This window comes from Gavia stellata, chromosome 1 (genome assembly GCF_030936135.1).
Source record: "Gavia stellata isolate bGavSte3 chromosome 1, bGavSte3.hap2, whole genome shotgun sequence".
NCBI classification, from domain to species: domain Eukaryota; kingdom Metazoa; phylum Chordata; class Aves; order Gaviiformes; family Gaviidae; genus Gavia; species Gavia stellata.
In genome coordinates, this window is record NC_082594.1 from 21,339,597 (window position 1) to 21,361,750 (window position 22,154).

Genomic DNA, 22,154 nt, shown 5'->3' on the forward strand with positions numbered 1-22,154 from the left:
GAAATGAAAGAGGATCTCTTTAACAATTATACTTCTGTCCTTTCATACCTTGGCAGTCTGCTACTTTCTGTCATAATTTCTCTTCTTAGTATTTCTTTTCCAATAGGGAAAACTATTAGAGAGTAGCAGAAGATGATTAAAGCTTTCAAGAACACTGTCTGTATCTTGGTGACTGAATTTTCAAATTGAGAATGGCAAATGAGAGGGAGACTATTAAGATACTTCTTTTCATTTTCTCCTTTGTATTTAAGATTTGCTTACAGTAAGATACCTTGTGCTTGCATTTGAAGACAGAATGAGCTAAAGACATTAGTTTTTACATGTTGATCTCCACTTTGAAAAATGTGCTTCTTTTACTATGGTAGAATTTGGATGTAGGATTCTGCATTGTAGTGAACATTGTATGGTTTTGGAGGGAGTGGATACATTACGTTGTACATTTGTCATTTCCTGTCATTATCTCGATTTTGATAAAGTAGGACATCGAATTTTGTAATTACAAAGCCAAGAAGGTCTCTGCAAATTTTAATTGGATATATATCAATTATTTTCTGTGGTTGTTACTTTGCTTCAAATGCACCATCAATTAATAATATTTTAATAGGCTTAAAGCTAATAGTTTTATCCTACAGCCATTATGCTATGTTACATTTTAAGTTCTTATCTACACTTCGTTTAAAAAAAATTACACTGTTTCAGACTACATACAACTATTGTTATTACAAGTTTTTTATCTGTTTTTGAAATAGGATATCATTTGAAGGAAGACATTGAGATTAATTCAAAGTGTTTGCAAAGTTCTCCTGCATGGATGAGTTTACTTCATGGCTTATCTCTTTAGCGATTTTTACCATGTCAACTATAAGCACATGTTTTAATCTAGAATGTTGCTATGTGTTAGCAGAGCTCAAGTGTAATAGTTAAAATCCCATTCAGTTCTGTCTTCAATTAACTTAAAATAGTGGGAAGTACAGATTCTTCCAGAATTTACAAAAGTTATGCTAATAATTATTATAATGTCAGGGAAGTACCTATGTGGCCACATCAACACTGACAGTTGCGACTGACATTAATATCTGACATAAATCCAGAGCTGCTAAAGAGCTGTGCTATAAACCGTGTCAGCTTAACCCTAAGAAAAATGCTGAATATCAGGGCATGAAGACGTGCAATGAATACAGCACTCACTCATGTCCTGGCTGGCCCTGAAGACCTGAAGCTCACCCAGAGCTGTTCAAAATGCCTCATTCCTCTAATTATTTTTCTTGCTGTCTTTACCAGCTGTAATCAGTGTCAAGTCTGAGAGCAGAGATGGCAATGATTCCATGGAGGGCTTCTGGGGAGGATCAAGAAGCAAATGTGTTTGTCTGCAGTGCGGATGCTAAGTTAAGATGTAGACAGAGGAGAGCAATTTACAAGGCTCGTGCTGGAAAAAGGTTATTTTCAAGGGTAACCTTAAACATCAGTGTAAACAAAATTCATGCATTCTGTTGTGAAGGAGCTGAGACAAATTTACCAATGAATGGCAATTTTGTAATGCTTTGTAAATATTCTGTTTCATTCCACACTGTTAAATATAGGAAGCTACCTACTGAAAAGCACTTCAATATGAGAATTTAAAATGCAATTTTAAGTAATACTTTTCTATTTTGAATTTAAATATGCTACCTTTCCAGATTAAGGTAGTGAGTATCAAGTTATAGGTAATATAACCTATTTGTTCACCTCAAGCCTTATCTCCACACTTTCACCATCTCTTAATCTTCTGCTATTTTTCCTCTATTTTTCTTTCAGTGGATGTGCTGTGCCATGTGAATGTGATATGCTGTGTGAATGTGATATAAAGTGCCACGTTATGCAGCATTAAATATAGGGAATACCACTTCAAGAAAACCCATACTCTTCAAATGTAGTTGCATGTTCCAAGGAGCTGACTGGAAAGCTGTTAATGCTTATCACTTTTCAGCTTGTGTCATATGAACGGAGGCCACATTCTTTCTCTGTCATTCAGATTTAGGGCAGTGTCACAAACAAAGCTGACACAAATGGCCTTCTGAATTACACATTCTGCTGGCTTTCCTGTCCAAATGCTGAATTTCAAGATAGACTGCTTTTCTGGAAACAAAGAGATAAGTGTGTTAGAGCATACCTTTATACAGCTAAGTAACAGAGACAGAGCAATGCAATTATACTGTGGTCAGTAACTGTCTTTTCATCCCGTAATTTGAAGGAAACATACAGATTCCTTTTCAGTCTAATAGATTGAATTCATGACTCACCCATAAAGGAAAAGAGATGTGCTTGCTCTTACTTCCAACTGGTAGGAAGAATTATAGTAACAGAATCTACATTTCAAAATTGAAGCATTCCTAGGTTTAAAATAGCATTGCCTACTTTTGAATTCCTTTCCTGGAGTTCTTATCTCTACATAAGATACCCAGTTTCCATTTACAAAATTTGTTAACGCTTTAGGACGTAGTGGAGACCTAAAAACAGGGTCTCATGTGCAAGAAGTGTCCAGCAAACATCTCAATGGCACGGTTACAGTCAATGAGAAGATTTGGATATATCCAGGAAATACCCTTCCCAGACAAACACCACTGAGGAGGTACCTGGTTAAAATTAGCCAATTGTAATTAGTGAATATGTCTGGACTCCTACTTCTCTCTGCAATTCAATTGCCTGGTATAGTCAAGTGCCTACACAGCTTCCAGGTGCAGGAGTGCTTCTTTGACAGCAAGCACCTATCTAATGGGACATATCTCCTTTCCTATGGCTGAACATGTTCTACTGTATGCTCATGGGACCACAGGAGAGCAAGCAAGTGGAAGAACAAGTTAGTCTTGTGTTTAGGACATTCAGCCAAGAACAGGAGGAGACCAGGGGTTTGCAGTTAGGATTTAAAAAGTAATCCTGGAAGAAGAACCAGATGAATGTCCTGACCACTAGGTTATCTCCTCTTTATTTGCTCTGTTTCTTGCTGGATTACTTGGTTGTGCAAAAACTGACATTCAAACCAAGGATGGCTATAATCCAATTCTTTACTCCCACCAATCTGTTCTGTGGGCTGGTAAATAGAGGTAACAGATACAGGTTTCCTTCCCCTCAAGATGAGGGAATTGAACTGATGTTTCATAATTCCTTGCTGAGTAGCAAAATCAATAAGACTGTATTACATGTAATATAACATTATATATATAATAATATATATTTTATATATTATTTAGAATATTATAAAAAGATGGAAAGTGTTACCTCTTCCATGGTTTTCCATGGAAGTGGCCCTTTCATGGAAAGCAACCCTTATGCTTTGGTGTGTATTTGGCACGTTGAGAACTTACCTCAGTCAGGTCTCCTGGGGGCTTCGATGGACTTTAGCTGCCACCTCTAACTGGATCACAGCAAAGTTCTAATGCAAACCAGGTACCTTGCTTTCCAAAAGAAGGAATTTAAACAGAATTATAGAAGCCCATGTTCAGACATGTAACTTGTGACCCAGAATGTAGGTGGGAAATGTATAACAACAACTAATGGAACTAGCTGCTGTAGATGATAGACACATTTTTAGCAATTCCCTAAAAGCCAGCTTCTCCCCAGGTTCCATGTTAGGTACTGGAAGTAGCCTCTTCTAATATTATCCAGAGTGTCATGCCAGCACACATACCCTTTTACCCCCAGTTAGCAAATAACAATCTCTTTGTGAAAAACTAGTGTCTCAGTTTAGACATTTTTCCAGTCTGATGCTAACATATTTTTCTGATCATTTATAGCACTTTAGAATATTATTTAGCATATTATTCTATTCCTCCTATATTTCTTATCCTTGAATAACACATAGCTCATACATGGTTTTGTCATTTTGATACTGTTCACTTCTTGTGATCTACACGTCTTGCAGTTTTCTAAGGGAAAACAATGGATCAGCAAAGCTGTGTAAATCTCAAAACAGTGTTTCTGAACTGAGCACTTGTATTTCCCAAACTAGTGGCAATGTGCTTACAAAAGTGGCATCTTTCCATTTATTAACTAACCGTATACTACGCATAATGAATATAATGCTCATAGGTGAGTACTAGCTTTGTTCTTGTATTTGCCATAAACGGATGTTCGACAGCCAGCAACTGTGCCTTCTGAGCACAAATCCCATGGGAAATCACTTTCAGTACAGTCAGTTTGTGGTATTTTGCCAGTTCTTCAACTGAGGGTTTACATCCAGGTTCAAAAGTGACCCACATCATTCCACCGTTCTTGCATTTGAACAGCACTATAGCAGGAATGATGTCACTGTTCCAAACAGTCAAATTTTGTCAGACTATGATTATAAATATATTATAATGTTATCATTTAACATATTATTTAACAGCTTATGGGTATATTCTGAAAATATTTCAGTATTTCCCAGGGACACAGATATATTTTAAACACATGCATAATATTGGCATTGACCAAAACTTTAAATATATCATTTAAGAAGCATTGCTTCATATTTTAATTAAATACCTATGTCCAACACTGAAAAGCATCGAAATATATATTTACTAGCTTGTGACTTACCTGTTATGCAATATTGATAGTTTGAGGGCCTAATTATACACTGTCTAGGTATTTGCTTAAAGTAAAATACTGTACTGATGGGTTGCTGGTAGACCTCCCTATCTATATATTCAGAATAAATAGGTCCCCTTTAATTTTACTTTTGTTTTGTGGCATCCAATCGCTCCACTTTTCTTATGGCTTCTACTTCTCTCTGACTCTTTATGAAGACTTACTTTTATCCTTTCCATTCCCCATTCATAATATGATTTCCTTTTACACTCAAAGTATAGATTTGCTAGGGTAAACTATATAATAAGACAGAGAGAAAGGCTGGAAACTGAAGTTGTGGGGTTTTATGGGCATACAAATGAGACTTATGAAGGAAATCCAGAAAGAAATGTATAGAAGCCAACCAGGGTGAAAACATTTGCTAAATCATTGCTTGATCATGTTTGTAATACTAATGCTTACATGCTAATTCCTTTAAAATACCATCTGACTAATTGAAGTACAGTGACTTTCATTTGCATTCATTACGCGAATCAAAAGCCCAGTCAGTCAGAGGAGAATGAATTACGTAACAGAAAAGTAAGTCTACAGTTATGAGCCAGTATTTGTAAAGCATCTCTGTTCCCTGACTAGTGAGATATTTCTACTGTAATGTAATTTTATGAGCCTTGGCATTAATTTGCTAGATATAAATTTGCATTCATATACTTTATTGCATTCAGGTTAACTAAGAACACCATCAAATACTTCTTTTGGAAGCTTAAAGAATTTCTTTCCATTCATCTGATGGACTCAAATCTGTGAAAAGGCATAGTTTAAAAGGATCAGATGGTACAGGACATCACGTTTATCAACTTTCCAGAAACATTTCTGACTCATATATTTAAAAATACCTTATTAGCAAAGGCTTGGGCACTATTTCACCTCTAGTCTTCTTTTAAGCAGGGATTTTTCTTGAAAACATTAATTTTAAAGTGAAAGAATTTTCGAAGTACAATATGTTTTCTCTGTCTTCTGTTACTAGCTATTGGTGTGCACTCATGTTCTTGCAAAATCTTGTTCATTGCAACTTAGTTTACAAACTACAGTGCTTCACCTGCAGGGCTTAAATATCATTGTATGTATGGACCATATGACCTTAGGAGACAGACTTACCTCCGCTGATTAGATGATCCTCCCTTCTCTAATTCTGAGTCTGCAGAGGGATTCTGTCCTGCTCTCACAGAAGATGTTTCCCTCCTGAGGTAGGAGGGACGTTTGGTGACCCGTGGGAACGGAGCCTCAGGTCTCCTAGTGAGCCTGTGTTGGCAGTCAGATGTGCTGGCATTCAGAACTGCGCTCCTGAGCACCTACAACATGTTTCCTGTTTCAAAGGACTGCCAGCCTCTGAAACCAGTGAGTGATAGACAAGATATCTCAGTAACATCAGGAGAGGAAATCCATGCACCAGTTAGTGGCTTTTTTGCCAGGTAAGGTCTCCCTGAGAACACATGCCAGGTTTCTGCTCACTGTCATAAGTGACTTTCCTTTAAGCCAGTCAGGTGGCTCATGTTCTTCCTAAAGCCTCAGTTTTTCAGAGATGTCACTTAACACATTAAAATCAGTAAGAGTTGTTTCTGCCACTTGTATGGGACAAAGCCATTTACCTGTTTTCCATAGCTGCTTATGTCAGTAGTACAAAGGTGTAATGATTTCTACACCTACACTGTTGAACTGGGTACCTGACAATGTCAGACTGCTCGGTGAGATTGCTAAAGTGAACTTGTCATCAGTGATTGCAGCATACTCCACCAGAGCGCACGCTACCGTGAAAATTTCATTAATGATTGTCACAGTTATAGACACCTTGCAGATGACCACCTGGAGCTCTATTTGTAAGTCTATGATTGTGCTGTCACTCGTCTAAGACATAATGTTGAGCTGGGTAGAGCATCCTTTACATTATCTTTCACTTACATACCTGTCTGCACATATAGCAAGGGAGCTGGCGGGGAGGCGTGGAACAGGAGTCACCCACCATAAGGACATGCAAGTGGCAAACACTGGAAGAAGAAAGGGAAGCATTTCCTAATAACAGTAATTCTTCCAAGATATGTTGTACATGTGCACAGTCACTACTCGCACCCTTTCCCCTCTCCCTCAGCCTGTCCGTGCAGTTGTGATACTTCAGTTGTGTGGAAAATTATGAGAATGTGGCATATTCAGCCACTGTACTAATGAATCACAGAGAGGAAGGGTATGACCTGCTTGTCAGCAAAGACCTCTTCACCTGAGTGTTTATTCTCATGCAGAACAAGTGGACAATATGAACAGCATGTATTGAAGAAGTCCAGTTACTTGGAATCTTTCTATGATTCTGCATATTAAAGAAAAATTTGCTTGAGGTATATAAAAGAAAGGCATGGCAAATTTCAACCTGGAAGATAATTTTATGAAAATAAAGACTCATAATGAAAACACTAAACAGTTTTTTACAACAGTGATGCAAAAAGTGTTATTATATAAGAGCAAAATTTTATAATACACTAAGTTGTTTTATAATATCATTAAAGTCATGTGAAAAAACTGGAAAAAGCTGGAAACATCTGTGATGTGCCAGATTCAATCACATTCACTGGGGCCTTAACCATTTTTAATTACCTGGAGAGTCAGCACATCATAAAATTGAGGTCATCACAGAGACCTCTTTTGAATTAGCTCTGCTTACCACTCTTTATCACAACTGCAGTCTTGAGAGAAGCTTCTATTTTAATCATATCTCAGTTCTGATCTTTAGTCTTCATTCCTTCAACAACTTTACATTGAGTGACAGTGGACAAAGAGGCAAAAATGCCTCAATATTTAAGATGGATGGAGAACTAGTAAACAAATAACTACACTGTAATAATCATATCTGCTATGTTTTTTAATAGTTTATAATTGTTGGTTTAAATTGCTTTAACAGTCTTTTCAAAGTACCATTAAAACTGGGCACTGTTTTATCCTCTTTTTAAGAGAACACGTAAATGCATTTGTCCTGGAACTTCGAACATTTCTGTTATATTGCTTACATAAAATACTTTTTGTTAACCAAAACCTTGGGAACTGGAAACATCTGTTATTCAAATCTGGCTTTGTAATTGTACTTGTGTACAGAGATCACCCCTAAGCCATAGGCAGTGTTGGTGCCTGCTGTGCTTATGCTGAACAATTCCCTTGAATCCAGAATCTCGTAACTGAGCTCTACTGGAATCATCTGTTGCCACTCATTTCAGATTTAGAACCTAAATATGGAATAAATTTGGAACACAGACTGACCCACCTAGTGGATGAGGGAAAGGCTGTGGATGTTGTCTACCTGGACTTTAGTAAAGCCTTCGACACTGTCTCCCACAGTATTCTCCTGGAGAAGCTGGCGGCTCATGGCTCAGACAGGTGCACTCTTTGCTGGGTGAAAAACTGGCTGGATGGCTGAGCCCAGAGAGTCGTGGTGAATGGAGTGAAATCCAGTTGGCAGCCGGTCACAAGCGGAGTCCCCCAGGGCTCAGTTTTGGGGCTGGTCTTGTTTAATATATTTATCGATGACCTGGATGAGGGGATTGAGTGCTCCCTCAGCAAGTTTGCAGATGACACCAAGTTGGGCGGGAGTGTTGATCTACTTGGTGGTAGGAAGGCTCTACAGAGGGATCTGGACAGGCTGGATCGATGGGCTGAGGCCAATTGTATGAGGTTCAATAAGGCCAAGTGCCGGGTCCTGCACTTGGGTCACAACAACCCCATGCAATGCTACAGGCTTGGGGATGAGTGCCTGGAAAGCTGCCTGGTGGAAAAGGACCTGGGGGCTTTGTTTGACAGCCAGCTGAATATGAGCCAGCAGTGTGCCCAGGTGGCCAAGAAGGCCAACGGCATCCTGGCCTGTATCAGAAACAGTGTGGCCAGCAGGAGTAGGGAGGTGATCGTGCCCCTGTACTCAGCGCTGGTGAGGCCGCACCTCGAATCCTGTGTTCAGTTTTGGGCCCCTCACTACAAGAAGGACACTGAGGTGCTGGAGCGTGTCCAGAGAAGGGGGACAAAGCTGGTGAGGGGTCTGGAGCACAAGTCTGATGAGGAGCGGCTGAGGGAACTGGGGTTGTTCAGTCTGGAGAAGAGGAGGCTGAGGGGAGACCTTATCACTCTCTACAACTACCTCAAAGGGGGTTGGAGAGAGGTGGGTGTTGGTCTCTTCTCCCAGGGGACAAGTGATAGAATGAGAGGAAATGGCCTCAAGTTGCGCCAGGGGAGGTTCAGGCTGGATATTAGGAAAAAGTTCTTTACTGAGAGAGTGGTGAGACACTGGAATAAGCTGCCCAGGGAAGTGGTGGAGTCACCATCACTGGAGGTGTTCAAGGAACGTGTGGACGAGGCATTGTGGGACATGGTTTAATGGGCATGGTGGTGTTGGGTTGATGGTTGGACTTGATGATCTTATAGGTCTTTTCCAACCTTAGTCATTCTGTGATTCTGTGATTCAAGAAATAAAAATATGATTTTTTTTTTAATTTAAATTAAAGGAAGGGAAAATATGCTGAAGAGCATACCAGCTGACATCTTCAGGAACACCAAATACTCCCATCATTTAAGAATGCCACCCAAAAGGACTGGAGTGCCTCAGGGATCTGCCCTTTATCCTTGATCATTTTTAGCATAAGACAAGTCAAGCTAAAAAAAAACCCAATAGACTTATTTATTTAAAAATCAACCACACTTCTTATTCATATGGAGTAGGGTCAAAAAAAAAAAAAAAAAAAACAAAAAAACCCTCTTCTGTATCTGCCTAACACTTTGGCTGAGCCTAAATTATTTATTCATTGTTCATGTGTGTGATTCAGCTGATAATTCAGCAGACACGTCTGGTTACCATTCAGCTCTTAGGTATTCAGGCTGCGTTCATACAACAGAGTCCAAACCTAGGACCTCTGTGCACCCAGAATAAGCAGATGCATCTCAGATGCTCATCCAGATTTAGAACTGCCCTCTCTCTGCAAGCAGATCATTCATTCATTCATTCATGAAGTGGGAAGGGATCCTCCCACAAACCGCCCACACAGATGCATTTTCAGAGAGACTAATTGTGCTGGTTTTGGCTGGGGTAGAGTTAACTTTCTTCATAGCAGCTAGTATGGGGCTGTGTTTTGGATTTGTGCTGGAAACAGTGTTGATAAAGCAGGGATGTTTTTGTTGCTGCTGAGCAGTGCTTACACAGAGTCAAGGCCTTTTCTGCTTCTCACCACCAGCGCGTAGGCTGGGGGTGCACAAGAAGTTGGGAGGGGACACAGCCGGGACAGCTGACCCCAACTGACCAAAGGGATATCCCATACCATATGACATCATGCTCAGCATATAAAGCTGGGGAAGAAGAAGGAAGGGGGGGACATTTGGAGTAATGGCGTTTGTCTTCCCAAGTAACCGTTACGCGTGATGGAGCCCTGCTTTCCTGGACATGGCTGAACACCTGCCTGCCGATGGGAAGTGGTGAATGAATTCCTTGTTTTGCTTTGCTTGCGTGTGCGGCTTTTGCTTTACCTATTAAACTGTCTTTATCTCAACCCACGAGTTTTCTCACTTTTACTCTTCCAATTCTCTCCCCCATCCCACCTGGGGAGAGCGAGCAAGCGGCTGTGTGGTGCTTGGTTGCCAGCTGGGGTTAAACCACGACAGTAATATACCTGAAGCATGGCCCCAGGGGTTTACAGCTCCTCGGCCAGATAGTTCAGGTGGAATTGCTCTCAACTCATTTAGAGTGTAGCTATCTACATCAGAACTCATCACCTCTTGGTGGAAGGCAACAGGTACTGTTAAGGCATGTTACATTTCATCCTAACAGAGACACCTAAAATAGGTAAGATTAATTGTGCCCTAGCAGTGCCTGTTTCTCTATATTCATTTCGAAGGGTGCACAGGGGATCACCTATACTCCTTACTGCAGGCAACTACATTTGTTTAGAGGAATTGCGCACTTATTGACTATGCCATGTTTGGTTAAGCTCTGAAGAAATGAAAATTCATCATGAGAAACAAGGCCATGCACTGTGCTGGGAAATGTTCAAATCCCAGAGCAAAGCTCTTCCACTTGTAACCCTATATTCCATAAATTAATCTAAATTGTTAATCATCGTTTATATAACCTTGTAACTAGGATTAGCAAATGCTGCCAATTACTGGCTCTTGTTTGATATCAGGCACGAGGTAATGAGTCCTTCCAAGCTAATAATTAGCTTGGAGGCCCTGGCCATGCTAGAACTTTATCTTTTCAGGAAAGTCATGACACAATCATATTTACCTAAAAGAAGTGTCTTTTCTTTCTAAGTTGGTAAAAGTCCATAGTTGTCTTATACTCACTAAAGACTTTGAGAATTTCAAAATACACTCTTAATGTTGTCAGTGCTATCAATTTTCTGAATTTCTTTCTTCAAAACCTTCTGCATATCTTCCGCATCAAATTCAGACTTCTTTTTTATACTAATCTTAATAATTGTGTGTCAGCCTCCCATGCTTGTATTTACGTGTATATTTATTATCTTACACAGCTGTTCCATTGACTCCAGCAATTCTTGTTCTGAGGGTTGTCCTGATTTTCTGTACTGCTCTGCACCGCTCATCTCCAATGTCTTCCTGTAATTTACTTCTTTCTTAAAGCTGACAGATCTGCAAATTTGTATCAGGAAAACAGCACAGTCTCTCTTTTCTTCTTACAATGTCTTGGATCATCAGATTGTCCATAGCCTGAAGCACAAGAGAGAATTAAAACCTTATATTGTTTGCACTTTACTTTCATGGAGTTCTTAACAAAGATGTCATTAGAGGAACACAGTCCACTTTGGTTTCTTGAGTCCTTCATCTCTGATGTTGTAATACTTAAAATGTAGGCACCCTGATTCAGCAGTAGAGCAAGTAACAGACTTTACTCCATATCCAAGCTGTTTGAGTTGTAAGACTGTAGTAAGTCCATGGACAAAATCATTTATATATAGATACATGGATAAATGGATAAATTTATCTATGGACAAATCAATTTATCCATAGAATCTGACTAATTATGATTTTAGTTCTATCCAATGATTGTCTAATATAAAACACACAGAGTCTAAGAATCCATTACTGCAGTGGCTCAAGATTCTATAAGGTCATTATAAGATTGCTTTAGCTTTAGAAAATGCATTCCCTATAGGTGAGCTATGCTTAGTTGACCCTAGTGAGTATTTGTGATCTGACTTCTTGGTTTCTCCATTCCACCACCAAGTGGCTTTTCATGAAATATTGACTCCATTGGTATTGATGGGTTTTTGTCATTTCACTGTGGCTCCCCTTCATTCCAGTCAAGCACAATAAGCCCAGCTGTGTCATGTATGACGACAGCTCCTTCCTGAGAGTTGGCAGAAAGGGAAATATGGAATTGGTTCAATGGTCTTTTTTTTCCCCCTCCAGAGTTGAGAACTCAACCCTGTCGAGTAATGAAGTGCTCCTAGCCCTTACCAACACAGAAGTCTCGGAGGGGAATCTAATAAACTTTGTGCCCTCCAGAAAATCTAGCTTATAAAGGTAACAGCAGCTTTTTAAAAGATATTTCCTTGATCATACAGAATCCATTACAGATTTGAGAGTTTATTTTTTAAGCTCAGTAGCCATACATTATGAACACTTTTACACCTTGTTGATATCAAACAAAAATAATTGACTTAATCGTAATTTTGTTTTCCAAAAGCAATTTTTTGTTTAAAAGAAAATCCTGCAGCAATATTATACATGCCATACAAAAGTCCTGTACTGCTATTGAAGCCCTCTTGTAACAACTGCTAGTGCTTCACACATTAAGACTGTCAGTATATGTAGGTATGTAAATGTCAGGAATGTTATTGTCCCAAAAAAGAAGGCTACCAGAAAAAGCATCCTTGTGTAATCATTTCTGAGTAGCTTCGCTGTTATTGAAGTATTTGGGATGTTTCAGTGCATTACAATGTGCATTTGTGTCTATTTTTTAGAGGTCAGAGATGTTACAGACTGCCAGCAAAGCCCAGCACATTTTGAGACTTTCCCAAGTGATTGGAGACAAGATGATAGACCTTCCAAAATGACATTTTCATTAATTCGTTTAAGCAATAAGCAGAAGTGAGTCAAGAAAAAAGCGACTTTTAAAATCAAATTTCAACAAATTGCTCCATTGTTTTATAGTCTTTAAATTGCAACACAGTGCCACTGAAGTTTTTAAAAAAAGCTTCAGAATTACTAGAAAAATGAGGTGCTTTATGTACAGCTGCTTCATTCCAGCCAAATAATTTTTCTTTAATGCAGTTCCTATGTATGTACACTTGCCTCTAAACAGACACACTCATAGTATGTTTCTCTGAATTCAGCTGTACCCTATTTATTTTCTTCTGATATTGTCGGACAACTTTTCTGTATTTTCACAAGATGCTGGTGATCTTTTTTATTATTGGCACAGTAAATTTATTTTGGAAAGATATTAGCCTTGGCATACTTAAATGGAAAGTACAGTTCTAATATTAAGCTGTATCTTGTGCTACTATAAATTTTCATGTAAATTTGTCTGCAATGAAATAGCCAGATGCATTTGGAAGAAACTGCAGAAAAGTTCTTTTTTCATTTTAAATAATTGTTATTTAATTTTGATTCATTAAAAATGTACTCATTTGCATATTACATTTTATTGTGGCATAAATAATAAACTAACTTGGGATTCAGTGTAAGGGAGCTGTAGATACTGATATTAGTCTCACTGAAACAGAATATGTGTCCTAATGCAGGCAACTGCCAGGAGCAATGACCCTTGGAAAATGGTTTCTCTGAACTAAGCTACAAAAATTGGGATAATGTTATATAACTGTTGGCCAACTAATGGACTTGACAGGGGAAAAATGGATGCTGTTTTTCAGTCAAATTTTTTTCATTATAGTACATTTAGTTTAACTCAGTGAAGCTCAGACTTAGAGTATCAAAGTGAATGGAAGAAATATGGAATACAGCATCATCCAGGTAGGAAGCACTTATTCCACCTTTAAATGAAGAAACTCAGTATGTGTGATGCAAAATGGGACATTTTAGAAAGAAAGATCAGTAAGCATTTGGAAAATTTACAGTAGTTATGTCAAATCAGAATTTTGTGCCAAGGCTTGACTAAGTAACGGCTGTGTTGCCATTACTGTGCAGAAACTGATCAGGGAAGAAGATTTAATGAGTCGTTAGTATTTTGTATTTTTTGACATTCAGTAAGAGCTATTAGAGTTTACTGCTGAATACTAATAGTTCCATGTCCTTAAGATATACACGGTTGTTGGAACATGCTGTAAAAGTCATCTTTCCTGTTTGCAAGAAGATGTAATTTTAGGAGCCATTCCAAAGAAAATTATTTTACAAAACAAAACAGAAATGAGGCATATACTGAGACTGAGATCTCAGTCCTGTTGTTTTGTCCTTTCTTGCCTTTGGACCTGCTGGCAAACAACCAAAAGCCACAAAGCAGAACACCAAGATCCATAGCTTTGGGTAATCATATTCTCCTTGCTACATCCTGATCACCCTCCCCACTTGCCTGACCTCAAAACAGCAACCTGCTGGGAGATAAGTGAATGTGGGTGGGAATCGGCAGCCAGCATTAGTGTGTGCCTGCTGCTCGCTATCCACCTCTACAACTCCAGCTTAGTTTCGCTCAGCTCGTGTCAACAGGAATCCAGCTTCCTCATAAAAGGAGAATATGATTTGAAAATCCGTATATTGGACCATAAATAAATGCTGATAGTATCTTTTTCCTGTGCAACTAGTGCATGCTCTGGCTATGGTTTACTCTCTTAAAATGTCTACCTGCATTGCCAGTGAATTAGACTGCTTTCAGACTAATCAAAAAGCCAATGTACTCCTATTGCCTTTTAAAGGTTAACATGCATTCAAAGAGCAGAGCTGAAAGCAGACACCAAGGCCAATTAAGCCCACAGAATCCTCTAGGTTGTTTTTTTGACTTTCAAGACATTAGTTCCTTGACAGGTTAAAGATGGTCCTTTTCCCCTTTTTTTCTTGATGGTTTTTTTTTCTTCATTTCTTACCTTTTCTATTCTTCCTCTCCTCCACGACCTTCAATCACTGCCTAATTTAATTTCTGTTCCCCTTTCACCTTTCCAAAGTCAGACCTGAACTCAAGGGCAGACATTCATCGCAAGACTCCTTTCTGCACACCAGAGGCATATGAGGTTTTCTTCCTTACTTAACAATGTGAAAAAGCTGTTTTGGCTTTTTTTTTTTGCCAACAGCTTCTGATGCTCTATGTCCCATTTTCGCAGCCTGTCCCCTACGCAACCTCAGTGCTTCTGCATCTTTATAGACCGTAATAAGACCTGCAACCATTGCTCTCCTAACTCAAAGAAATAAAGAAGGAATGAAAAGTTATATATATTCAAAATCTCAGAAAAAGATGAGCCTAGTCTTGGAAGTACACATGCACAGGCAGAGTTGCACAGTGCTTAATTCACAGGAATGCAGGCTTGCAGGATTAGATCTTCAGTGCCGTAACTGGCAACCTTATTGAACTCACTGTAATGGTTCTATTTGGCCCACAAGAGTGGGAGACATCCTTATCAGGTTTGATTTTAGCATCTTCATGAAAGTTCAAAGGAAACAAGAACAATATGCAAATACACACCAGTGGAGAAAGTACCATTATTCCAGCTCCAGTTCTTCTGAGTTACATTTCCTATATCTCCTCTTTTTTCTTCGTATTCTTCAATCTTTTCTCTAATACTGTCTTTCCAATGCATGCTCCTATATCAATGTCTAGGAACAAGTGTGAAGCAGCATCTTCAGTCCTACAAAGACTAAATGGCACGAAGAAAGGGGCATGGGATCTTTCACTGTCTTCTGCTCCCTTATATGACTTTCTTCTTAAATTAAACCTTGATATAGATATTTATTTGGACCTTTTGCATGGATCCTTTTATTTTAATTATACTAAAGCACTATGGGAGGAAGACTGAGCGTATTTGAGAAGTGGAAGTGGTGGATTAGTATGTTTTATCAACTCTCATAAAAATACCAGAAAGCTTTGGGAAAAAATTGTAATGAAAAGGCATTATGAACTAGCTAGCATTTAGGTTCTGCCTGGACCCACCTCGTGTTCTTTGAGTGTTTAAAAGGGCTTCACAAAAATAAAACCAACCATATAGGCAAACATCAGACCGGTATCTTATTAATCATCTAAACAAACATACTGCTGTGAAATAATCTGATATAAAGTAAAATAAATCAAGTCCAGTATATTTGACATTCTGTTTTCTCCTGGGCCCTTTTTTTTTTTTTTTCATTAAAGCTGAGTCAGGGCTAAAATACATAGGTGTTTCTCTTTTACTGATACAAGAACATATTTAGCTCAAATATTGAATACACTATACACTGCTAAATTCTTTACCATACCTTTAACACTTTAGTGCCAGGTTTACATTTCATAAAATCTCTGTATGGTAAAACTGATCAGGCTATTTTAACCAAAAAGCAAGGGGAAAAAAAAAAGGAGTTAGCTGTATGTATATATGGGCACAGCAGTTATTGGGTGCACCACAATTTTAGAGGCAGTGTCCATCTACCTGGCACAGCAGTTACTGGGTGCACCACAATTTTAGAGGCAGTGTCCATCTACCTGTCCAGTCCACTTACAGTAACCCTGGTCTTCCTCAGGTAGGTGCTGGGAGGAATGCATACATTTGGGGAACTTCTATCTAAAGTCATAACCAGGAATTCTGTCCCCATTGAATCCAGGGGAGATGCTGACTCATAAAATGGAAAGGACAAAAAGTGGCCAGAAGGAAGGAATAAACTGTTCCCCAAATTCACAAGAGCAAGCTGGTTCCTCTGTCCTGCTCAATATATCAAGAGTCAAGCAATCCCACGTTGCAGTAGGAAACTTGGGCTCCAGAAGACTGTGGTACTCTTTCTGCAGTACTAAAACCAGCTTTCTAATGCATTGTGGTAATTGTAAGATCAGCAAGGTGTCCTTCCATCTCCTGCCAAAACAGGATGAAAGAAGAGATCGATATTCCTGCAGCATGCACTGGCTGAGAAGGGACATTCAAAGTCAGGGTTCCACTCAGCTGCTTCTTTATCACAACCACAGCAGGTTGTCACTCCTCTCATATCTTCTCCCTAAACACAGCCAACTGAGCAATTTCTGGTGATCTGCTATCTCCACGAGTTAGCAACATGCTTATAGGAAAGGGTGGGAATCTCCAAGCCTATAGGTTGTTGGGACGGTTTCAGATCCAGAGCCTGGATACTGTCCAGATTCCCTCAGAAGACTTTCACACAGTCCTTCATAAATTATTCTGCACACCTCAGCACCAAATTTCCTTGGCAGCCAGACAAGACAGGATAGTCGATTTCTGGATCTTGCCAACAAGGAAGAAGACAGCGATAAAAATATTATCTTTCTTCTAATCAGTTGCTTTAGTTGCAATGGACTGCTGGAGGACCAATATCCAGCAGATGACAGAGCTATGAAATATTAGCAGGGACCACTTACTCCCCCACCTTTCCCTGCCCTTCATTAGCCGAGACAGTACAGTTGCCCTGCACTTTGCCGACAAACCTCCAGGGATCAGGGTGAAGCAGAGAAAGGCAAAATACCTACTCTACAAGTGGGCCTAGGTATGGTTTCCATTGCTTCACGTTCTGTGGATATGTCTACATGAGTGTTTTAATTTAAAATTAGGAATGTGCTTTTGAGGGAAATCTCCCAGCTGCCTGAGCTCCCTAAATCTTGGTTCTCATTATGGCACTGTTTGGGGCATGTGAACAGGATTACATTTGGATTAAATTAACCTGAAAGCTATGCTCTCCTGGAGAATGCCTAACATGTTCCAACCTTTCTGGACATCCAGTCTTTGGGGTCAGGCAATAGCTAGTCTAGAGTGCTCCTCGAACACTTATAATGCAGGTGTCAGGTCCTTGGCATCAAATGTTGTGCCATCCTGATCAATTCCTCTTGCACCATACCACTTGCTAATAGACCCCTGACATAGCTACCACAGTACCTAGAAGCTACTCATAAGTACAGAATCCATCTTCCCAAATGAGATACAGGCTGCGACAGATGTCTCATTTAGGACAGCATATTACATAGATTAATCCTCTAGATAATAAAAATCCTCACTCCATTCTGTTAAATGTAATTTATATGCCTGTAATTTTAAAACAAGATAAAGTGACTGGTAACAATATATTCCCTCATCATTCTACTGCCTGAATTCAAACAAACACTAAAAAAGGACCAAAAACTCTAAGACAATCAACTTCTGTCCTCTGAGTGTCCATGCACCCTCCAGCATTTGCAAGCAAATGGAATTCTTGTTTGCCAAGGCTTTTGAGGGTTGCACACCAACATTTTGCTCAGCCCAGCCTACTCTCTTCCTCCTTTTATTGCCTATGGAATAGATCTTGAAACTTTCTTATCAGCCATTATCTGCACGCAGTCGTGTATCATCTTCTTCGTGCCTGACCAAATTATTCACAGTGCAGTGCAACTTCCTCCCATCATCTGTTCACTGATACAAAAAAAAAAGAGCACATTTTGCTTTATTAATGTGTATTTAAAACACCACCAGCATTAATAATTGCAGTGCTCTATTTATATCTTTCTGAGACACCCTGAGTTCATGCAAGTATCTCCATCAGTCAGCTCTTCTGCTAGGGCAGTTCTGTGGTCCCCAGATCCTTAAGCATACAGCAGAAATTCAAACCTGCCCAACAGTGACAAACTGGAAGTGTCTCAGGGCCAGGACCACTGAAGAATTTTAGGTGACTTTAAGGTCAATGTCTAAGGGGCTGAGGAAGTCACGTGTCTTCAGGACCAAGTGGGGATTGAGAAGGGACATTCAAAGTCAAGGTTCAACTCAGTCGTGTCATTTCTATAGTAGGTACCTGTTTCCCTTTTATTACATCTGGATTTGAGACACTCAACCTTTGAATGCTGTATGAAGAAATATATCATTAGTGTTGCTGAATGTTGTCTTTGCTAAAATCTCACACATAATAGTTCCAGAAGGTTTTAAAATCACTGCTTAAGCTTCACTGAAGCTTCCATTGCCAGGAAGCTCCAATGACTTTTAATTAGGTAAATCTACCCTTAGTTAATCTAGAAATAGGACCTGTATGAACAGCAGAAATTTAGGATTGTGATTAATGTAGCAAATGTAATTCTGCCATGTAATTTAAATTATATGTAAGTCATATCATAAATCTCTAAATGCTTCCGAAGTCTGTAGGCTTCTTGCCAGCTTTTCGTAGAAAATAAATATTTCTCCAGTGTTTGCTTTTCAAACTCCAGGTCTGATATGCTTTCCAAAAATCTGTCCCAGTCTGCCTTCTTGTAATATTCAGTAGAGGTTAAAAATAAAAATTTATGCCTACGTATAGATTACTTACATAGGTGAAATACTTTACAGAATAACATGAGCTATTTCAATGTTTATAGCTTTTTGCTAAAACAAACTAAGGCAACAGTTGTATTCAACTACCTTGACACTGACTTAATATATTAAATATAAAATATATTAAACTTTAAATATTAAAAATACAAACTTTGATTAATTTTTCATTATATAATGCATACAAATATGCATTGGAAAATAGTCCCATGAAGCAGACCTCCCATGTATATCACTCAGGGAAAAACTGATTTCCAATTTCATAAAAGTGTAAATCTAAGGATCTAAACCAAAAAGGCATAGAAAAGTTGTTAAATCACAAACACTTCTTAATAGAATACTAATACTATGTTAGATGGCTGATGCAGAACAGACTTGTACTCATGCCCTTGCACTCAGCATGATCATGACAGAAGTTTGTGCCATCTCAAAGTCATGGGATAAGGCATCAAACTATTTTATGGATATGGTCCTAATATGCAACCATGATGCAGTTATGTTGTTAGGAATTTAAATTATCAATCTGGAGTTTAAACTAATTGAAGGTGACTAACCCAGGAGATGTCAGGGAGAGGCAGATCATAGAAACAAAGAGTCATAGCATGGTTTGAGTTGGAAGGGACCTTTGAAGATCAAAGAAGGTAGAATTTCCTGTTACCTCTGGCCAGCAGTGATAACTCAATATTGCCTGAGTTATTTTCAGATTTGGGGATAAAAAAAGAAGTTTCAGTGACTGTGCTTGACTGTACTCGACTGTGCTCATGCATCATGGGTTTAGGTTTTAAGATATCAGCTGGATTTAGCTTCTTCAGAACTCTAAGATACAACTGAAGTTTCTCACAAACACAAGCTGACTGCTTTTAAATTCTAGTTTTAATGAAGTAACTGCAAAAAAAGGAAGAATTGAAGCAGCCTGAGTAAATGAAACCCATCAGACAGCTACATCAGGATTATATATGAAGTCGTTTCATTCCTTTAGCATATGATTGGCAGTCAGCATCTAGACTCACTATCTGACACATACCTAGTGGAGGACCTGCTGGGGCACAGTCTTCCACTCATCCAGATTGGTGGCTGTGGAGCACGCATGGAGCCAACACAGCATGCACACACACACACACACCCCCCCCACACACCCTTCTACATTTCCAGAAGACACAGTGGGTGAGCACATGCAGACCTGGGAACAGGGACGCATGTCTGAGTTCTGCATTATGGAGGAAGGCCATATTATTTTATATGTGTCCAAGGAACATGCAGAACAGAGAAGGTTAACATGGATGTAAAGTAAACTGGGACCACTGGTTGATTCATTTTATCTAGCCTTAATATCCACCTGTTTAATGTTGGCTGATAGTGTAAAATTCAGGCTGGTGTCATTAGGAAGGGTGAGCCAATATTCCGGAACAAAACTCAGTAGGTATCAACTCTTATCCTGTGGTGTTCCCAGTGCCTCCTGACGAAGCAGTTCTAGGTAATGGTCAAAAGATCACTAGCTTGTTGCTGAGCTTGGGCTTTTTCTTTCCTTCTCATGATTTTTAATTAGTACTTCTATCCCTGCTACTTACTGTGGAAATGATACCAAAATTCTGAAGAAACAAAGCCTTATCTCTTTGGAAAATAAAAATCATTAATCCTGCACAGCTGACCCGATGAGGTGATCACTCAGCTAATACAGTACCTTCCTGCCATCTTGTGGCACTGTAGGGTTTGCAACTTTCTGTTATATTGCATAATTTTTATTTCAAAGTTACGGGTTTTTAAGTTTCAAATGCCATCTAGTTAAACAACACGCATGCACACTGAGTGAAATCTTGGTCCGATCAATAGCAATGTCAAAACTCTTGTTGGTTAAAAAACTTCCGGACTGCACTAATTGTATTAATTTCAGTATCTTATTATGTCAAAAATGAAAATAAATTCAAACTAAAGAATGGAAAAATGGATTTCAGTTTTAAAGAATAAATTACCGTTATACTGAAATAATCTGATGTTGCCTCTGAAATAATACCTTGCATTTTTATTATGAATTCATTTATATTTTTCATTTGGGATACTCTAGTGTTTCTAAATTGCTAACTCCTTTTTCAAATCTGCCTAAATTAAAAAGAAGCTGCATCTTTTATATGACTTCAGGCAAGATACTTCAAGTGCTTGTTCAAAGTTTTCTTATTTTTCAAAAATAAAAGAACATATGAGAATGTGCTACTGTCAGACTTCCTGCTCCTGCTTTCAGGCTGGAATCACCGACTCGATCTTTGAGCATGGATGCACCACGAGGAATTAATATCAAAGCGCAAGCTGGGAATATTGAAGCTCTTTCCCAGATGGATATCAAACTACATAGCAGTGATGGTGTGGTGAGTACAAGCCCTTCTGTTTCCATAACTATGGTCATCTTGCTGTCTGGCTATAACTAATAACTTCAAGGTTTTTTTGAAGCTCTGTTAATTTAATTCCTCAGATTTTAGGAAACAGGATATTAAAATTAATGTTGCTAATAATAAGACTTTTATTTATGGGTCAGATTAAATAATACTACCAATTGACATAATGTTGTATTAGCTTAGCGAAATGCTTTCTAATAAAACTCGGATAGCACTCAGCTCCCCACTAGGACAGTGATCCCCAGGCACCCCAGCAGGGTCCTTGGCCCAGAGGTAGACACTCAGACCCAGAATTGCTAAATTAAGGGGTGAAGCTCTGCAGACATCATTAACAGCTGCCCCATCAGCAACAGCATGTGACATGCAGCAGCCTATTTATCGCCTCTGTGAGGCTGTACAGTGCCAGTTCTTCCACAGAGGAGCTCCAGACCAACCTGTATGTCTATCCTTAACCAGCTGGCATGGCTGTGAGGCTTCAGCACTCAGGCCAGGACAGACCTGGGTCCAGTGCCAGCAGCAGTGCCCGTGCCCCGCTATTCAGTGTATGGGCAGGGGCCCTGCCTCCAATCATAGAATCATACAATCGTAGAATCATAGAATGGTTTGGGTTGGAAGGGACCTTAAAGATCACCTAGTTCCAACCCCCCTGCCATGGGCAGGGACACCTTCCACTAGACCAGGTTGCTCAAAGCCCCGTCCAACCTGGTCTTGAATACTTCCAGGCATGGGGCATCCACAGCTTCTCTGGGCAACCTGTTCCAGTGTCTCACCACCCTCATGGTGA

At 39.3% G+C, this 22,154-nt stretch overlaps 1 protein-coding gene across 1 annotated transcript in view; it reads left to right on the plus strand.

Annotated features, from left to right (window-relative positions):
- Positions 1-22,154, plus strand: part of SGCG (sarcoglycan gamma) — a 105,930-nt gene that overhangs the window by 82,237 nt on the left and 1,539 nt on the right. Inside the window, exon 7 of the mRNA XM_059825241.1 lies at positions 21,220-21,343. Coding sequence (XP_059681224.1) covers positions 21,220-21,343 — 124 coding nt within the window. The remainder of the gene's footprint in view (positions 1-21,219; positions 21,344-22,154) is intronic.